We start from the raw sequence: 6,638 nt of genomic DNA on the forward strand, positions 1-6,638 counted from the left end.
CATTGAACACGACGATGTCGTGGGCAAGTTGTAGAACATGGTAGCGCGGAAGAAATCTCAAGCCACCTTCAGTCGAGCAGTGCTCAAACGACAGCAACTGTTGTGTTGCAGCGTCAACATAACTGAAATGTCCCGGATGCTCTTCAGTGTACGACGGCTGTAAGTGATAATATGACGCCAACGTCCACATAATCTGACGACAAAGAACTTGAAAAATAGACTTGTACTTCTGTAATGCACTACTCATAAGGTTGCTGAAAATCCGTCGACAGCCCACGACCGGTTTCGCTCTTTTTGGAGCTCATCAGGTAGGCGCAGTCCCAGAGTTTCCGTCAATCTTACGTTCTACTTGAACCCAAATTGCACGAAATCAGCGGAATACACTCATTTGCAAGACTCACCTGGAACCCAGCTGAATCTCTCGGTTTTTATGTCTCCAGGCAACTGACTTGTCCTTTGAACCCGCCCGAAAGTGCGCTTTCATTAGGGGAAGGTATGGCTAACACTGATGCCTGAAACACAGGCTTCAGTTGCGCAAAGCGTTCTACAAGAAAATATGTCTCCAGGCAACTGACTTGTCCTTTGTTATAACCCGAAAGTTCGCTTTCATTAGGGGAAGGTATGGCTAACACTGATGCCTGAAACACAGGCTTCAGTTGCGCAAAGCGTTCGGGCTACAAGAAAACACCGAATCACATATTATCGATTGGCTAGAGGGTCTGAAAAGCTATGTTAAGGTCATCGAGTGGAGTGACCTTAGGATGTGAGTGGGCCTACGGCTCGTGTCCGAAGATGTATCTACGTAGAAGTTCGATGCCTAGCTGGACTACGGGAGAGAGGATGGGGACACGTAGCCGGACAAAAATCATTCCGATGGGTTGTGTGACTGCATTGATCGTGGTTGTTTTGGTTACGCTCCGAACGGTTTTCATCCACCCGAAGAGGAGTTATCGAAACTGTACGTTCGTCTGCAGTGGTCTGATTTTGCACAGCACGGGGGAAATGAAGTACAGATTGATATCGTATCGAGAGGTGATGTGGGTGCTTCCTTGGTCTTTCCTGAGAAACTGAACAACAATCGGTGTTGCCACATGGAATGGATTTTCCCACTATACCACGTTTGTGAGAACAAATTACAAGGTATAATGGTGCCATTAAAGGATGAATCTCCCAAGACCAGACGCAAAAGCGAACCAGTTCAGATATGAAAGACACCTTCTGATAGTGGAGATTTAGTGAAGCGAACGATTTACCACCCCAGACTTGAAAAACCCGCGTGACTTCCGAAGCTTCTAGGTAGCAAAACAGTTAAGATGTTGCCCCCAACTATCGCCCGTGAACAACAGCAACCCGGTAAATGACTGGAACCGATTCGCTCTTCATTACTAGCCAACTATCTTCAACTGGTACCTCTAAGTATCATGTCTTGAACAAGATTAAACTTCAAGAAATACACTCATTTGCAAATCAATTTGGTTTTCACGAGAGACTCAAGTGAATATCATATACGAGAGACTCAGTTGAGTCGATCTTGAAAACCAAATTGATTTACAAATGAGCGTATTTCTCGAAAGAACAGTTCAATTTGGGTTGAAGGAAACTCGGGGACTGCGCCTACTTGATGAGCCCCAAGAAAGGCGAAACTGATCGTGGGCTGTCGAAGAGTTTTCAGAAACCTTGTGAATAGTTTCCTTTATGAAGATTAAACTTGCCAGATTAACGTGGCTGGAGCATGTAGTACGTATGTCAAACCGCCGTCTACCGAGGTGCTACTTTCCATTCCAGACGGTTGCTGGCGAAGGGTTCGCGTGAGATAGACTATGAGATGTCGATGTGAGATGAAAGCAGTTACTGTCAAACCGTACTGTGGGATCTTTGAGCCTTCATGGCCCTCCAATTCGTTAGTCGCCTGACTTTCATGTGTTGCCAAATTTTGGCGAACCGTGCACATTGCTCTTAAGCCAAACACGACCTCGATTACAGCTAGAGGTATCCGGACAAAATATTGCTAAAATCCAAGTGGTTATTATGTCTACTATGTAGATATGACAATTACCGACAACCCCATGCTGGTGTTTGCCGAGTGTCACGGCGTTTTGCAAACAAAGTTTGATTTTGGCAGAGTTAGTTCTCGTAAGACGGGATTCAGCACGGATACCGCTCGTAGTTAGGCGCTGATACAGCCAAGAAGCTTATCCCACACACGATTGGCCTAAAGATCGGGCCGCTTTTCAGTCCAGCATCAAGGTGAGCTCTGATTGGTCGAGTACTTGGGCCCAACAGCCAATCATGATTCAATATCTGCCGAATGCTAGTTGCCAGCGTCGCATCCAGAAGGAGTCCGAATTTCCAGAACGTTGTTCGTAAACGACGCTCACTACAGGCGTTTTTATCTGGTTTTGGGCGTTAACGCACTTTGTGCACCTTTGGTGGTTATTTTGATTGGAACGCTAGCTTGGAAGGTTCAAACCGAGGACTAGGCTGAGAAAATACCGTTGTTACATGTTCCCTCTAGTGAATCGTGATAAGAAACTCGATCAGGGAATAAGTGCAGCCAGAAGTGAGGTTTTCTCGGCGAAGGTCCCTAAAGATGGTTGAATATAGAGCAGAGCAAAAGAAAGGGTTGGGATGGCGATATCCTATCAAGGCATGCTTGGAACTAGAACTTGGGCAATTCCACATATCTATTTTGCGATTTCAAATCAAAGTATACCACTCATACCTACTACTCGGAGCGACGTCCTTCACTGGTAGCATACGCCCAGTTATTCTCGTTTTTGGACTTGCCAATGGCGGCTACTGGTGACATGGGCAGTTCTCAAAGGGTTCAGTAACACAAGAACCCACCAGATGGACTCGAAAGGATATGACGTAACTCTTCGGCAAACAGTATCAAACTGCTGACTTCTAGACTTCCCCTCTTCCGGACGTCTTGAACAGCCAGTGGATCGGAGTTCGGAGAGATGATTCTTTGTTTAGCCGGCTGTAGTCAGCAATCTTCACGGAGGGATCTGATGAGTGAAGGACTCACCACTGTTACTCGATGAAAATTAACACGCAGCTGCCGTGCCTTACGTTCGCCCCCCACTGATATTTGTGCGAGCATGCTCTCTTAATACTCCCAACGGAGGTCATCAAACTATGGTGCTTCTTATCAGTTTCGATTTGGTGTAACCCCCCAAAGAAAGACGAGAAGGTTCTTTTCCTGCGGAGCTTCTCTTCGGGGTGTAGACGAGTATAAGGTGGCTCAAGATAATGTCTTCATGTCTTCGAATAAATTTGAGTCAAATAAGTGACGAAAGTGGGTATGAGACACGCTGGCCATCTAGTTTACGAATCTGCATCCACAGACGCGGACAGCTAACATTTTACCGCTTTCAACAGCGGCCCAACAAGTGATTGCTGATCGCCCTTACACCGAGCACATAGGATTGGATTAATGTTCCGTTTTCGGCCTATAACTGGGCAGAATTTTCGTAGAGTTGGCAAAATTGACCTGTTTGATTAATTCTCGTTTACTGCGCTACATGAAGACCAGTTTTTCTCTAATTTTTCAACTAATTTTTTTGGAATATCGTACAGTAGTCCGCCAATAAGAAACCTCTCAACGGATAGTAACTCACTTGGGGGATAGTTCAGTGGTTAAGGCGCCAAATTACGGACTAGACGTCAGTGGTTCGAACCCAACCTCAGCATCTTGACTGCTCCTGTCTAGGCTTGAGAAATCTGACAGTATCCTAGCCCTCGTGCCTCCTTCCGTTGGCATGACAGCCAGGCACCGAAAGGGTGCTACAGCGATATTCAGAGAGAGTATTTGTCGCAATCAGTCCAATTTGGGATCAAGTAGAACATAAGGTTGACGGAAACTCGGAAAGTGCGCCCACCTGGTGAATCACAAGAAGGGCGAAACCGGTCGTGGACTGCCGAAGAGTTTTCAGCAACCTTGTGAGTAGTTTCCTTTATGAAAATATACTGCGATATCTCGAACATCGTGCCAACTGAATCATGAGGCGGCCTGTGTGCAGCATATTTAGTTGTAGAACAGTAGACTCAGTTGAGTCTCTCGTGAAAACCAAATTGATTTGCAAATAAGTGCATTTCTTTGTTCACTCTTCAAAACTTCAAGATAAACTACAAAGAACGGGCAGAGCAAAGTGGATACGTTCAACTGGTGGGAGATAGCTAACCAATATCATAAACGAGAGATTCAGTTGAGTCTCTCGTGAAAACCCTCCTATTTTGTCGACTGGCTGTTATCACTTCAGTCATTTTCGCATGGGCAGTACGAGCCTGCTCAGTTCACCCACACGGAGGGAGAGTTCGTTTGGCGTTCAGTTCGTTGGCTAACTTAATGAGTGGGCTATACAACTTACTCAATCAGTGTAGGGTAGGGAACAGTGATATCTCCGGCTTGGTTTCTGTAAAGGGGCTTCGGTTGGAGAAAAGTACACCCTGTGCCCGCTTTCTGTTGTGTGCGCGTTCGGGGCAGGATGTATTCAGGCATCAACACATCAGCCGGCTGGATATGGACACCACTTGGTGAAAAACCCGCCTTTTTCAAACACTCGCGAGTTATTTACATTAGGTAAGTCAATCATTCACTTACATAGAGACCAGCATCGTTGTAAGGCTCACTAGAGACTCGAATGAATTTCTCGTTTCTTGACGTTCTTCGGTCGGTAAAAGAGGACAAAAGGAAATTTATTGCTGGTCTAATCGCTTCCCGATCTCCAAGCATGGCGTCATTTCGTGCAACAAACCACCATCTTCGAGGAATTCGACGAGTTACAAGTAAGACAGTTCCCTCCGTCGTGCAGTGTAGCAGCTGCTGGTGTACTCAACATATCGACGTATTTTACCCGTGAGCGACTGCGCGAACAAACTCAGCACGTGGTTGTCTAACGGTACGGTAAGAACAAGCATTCCGTGTTACTGAAGACAACTTTCGATTGTTTGGTTTACGTAAGAAAGTCATTTCGGAAAGAACTTGAGTAGAATACTGAAAGAGCGTTGCTGCTGGTCACCCGGTCACCCGATTCGAGACACATTCGAGAATCCGGCCCATCCTCACACAGGAGATAGGCAAAGTAAAGCAAAATAACACCAAGTAAACCCACCTCTTCTACCCCCATCAACGAGACCCTCTCGACGAGAGACCACTCCCCTAAAGAGGCAGATGACCTCTTTCACTCCTTTTAGAGGACTGCTGCACCTGGTTGCTCACTTGGAGGCTATTCATCCCATTGATGGGACGCACGCGGTGGACAAGCTTCTTCAGAAGCGTTTCAGTATAGACTTACTTCACATGCAGGACGGAGGTACGACTGAAAACGTCTGAATTTCTTCAGTAGCGATGGTGTTCGACAATCGTTGTCTCAGAACCATAGCTCGTGTGGATTAGTGTCGGCGAATCCGTAAGGAGGCAGTTAGAAAGCGTGTTTTCGATTGTGTAACGAGTACTTTCATTGAAGAATGTGTCCAGCACCAGAAGCTGCGTTGGTTGGGACATGTGTTACGTATGCCTTACAGGATGGGGACCGCGTCATCCTCACTGTGCCTGGTTGAAGACACTATAAGATATGGCTACCAACCGATGACAGTGGCGTTCTTGTTGTCAGTTTCTATCCAGATTGCCTGAGTGAATGTCTGGAGGTGTAGGCACCTCGGAATGATTGTGTTAAGCTAGCACTAAGTCCTTTCCCCGTCCACCTTTACTCTTTTCCTTACAATAAGGCTTTCAAATAAATCATGGTTGTACGGCGGTGAAGCATCGGTGTTGAACACTGATGTCATGCCGTCGATGATGATGATGACGGAAGAAAAGTCCACAAGCTTCATGGGTCTCCCATCTGATGAGTCATCACTTGAGCAGCCGGTCAACACGTGATATGAGCGTGGTTGAGCAGTACCACATCTCATCCAATCGTACGTCAATCGGGCTATCGGTCACCTACCTTTGGATGAACGGTTGGTGATCCACCATTAGACGGAAAATCTTCGGTTAGAGTTCCCCAAGAGCTGCACAGTGCTGCTGATTTCAGGAAAGCCAAAACATCTGTGGGGTGCTTTTCTANTAATCTCTCCCGGGGGGGGGGGCAAGTGCAAATCGAAAGTCAGTCGCTCACCTCTAGGATGAAATACAACACTGGCAACTTACCTGAATATAGCAAAATGGTCGGAAACTGAAATCGCCTTGAGGGACGTTGGTTAGTTGCGAAGTCGCAGAGGTAGAGGGCTCCCCAGACGTAAGTTGGTTCGCTGAAGGAATAGGCTTTTTCCGCTCCCATGGTTTACGTTTCGGAGCCGGGGGCAAAAGATCATCAGATTCGGAAGCGTCAACGACCGTTGGAAGAACCGTGTTCGAAATGGCCGGTTTCTCGGCGGTCACATTCAGCACCGTCTGACGAAGAGAGGATTTGACGCCTAAATTTTTCCGTGTGGACGCACCTTGCTTTCCGACAGGTGTGGGAGAGGGTGTTGGATCAGGGCGGTCTGGTGATGTGAATTCACATGGTTTGTTCACAAGATTAGCACTTTCCAGTTCGTCGAATGCGGAAGCAAGCACATCTGGATCGACCTCCAAGGATATGTCCGTCTGTTCCCACGAATCGTCTACGTTTGGAGCGGATGGTGCATCC

The 6,638-nt window shown here is 46.8% G+C and overlaps 1 protein-coding gene across 1 annotated transcript in view; it reads right to left on the reverse strand.

Annotated features, from left to right (window-relative positions):
- T265_13763 (hypothetical protein) overlaps window positions 1-6,560 on the reverse strand; it is a gene marked incomplete at both ends in the record, with an annotated part of 26,055 nt that extends 19,495 nt beyond the window's left edge. The window contains one exon of the mRNA XM_009170420.1: window positions 6,158-6,560. Coding sequence (XP_009168684.1) covers window positions 6,158-6,559 — 402 coding nt within the window. The remainder of the gene's footprint in view (window positions 1-6,157) is intronic.
- Window positions 6,561-6,638: the final 78 nt, after the last annotated feature.

Source organism: Opisthorchis viverrini (genome assembly GCF_000715545.1).
Source record: "Opisthorchis viverrini unplaced genomic scaffold opera_v5_101, whole genome shotgun sequence".
Taxonomy (NCBI): Eukaryota; Metazoa; Platyhelminthes; class Trematoda; order Opisthorchiida; family Opisthorchiidae; genus Opisthorchis; species Opisthorchis viverrini.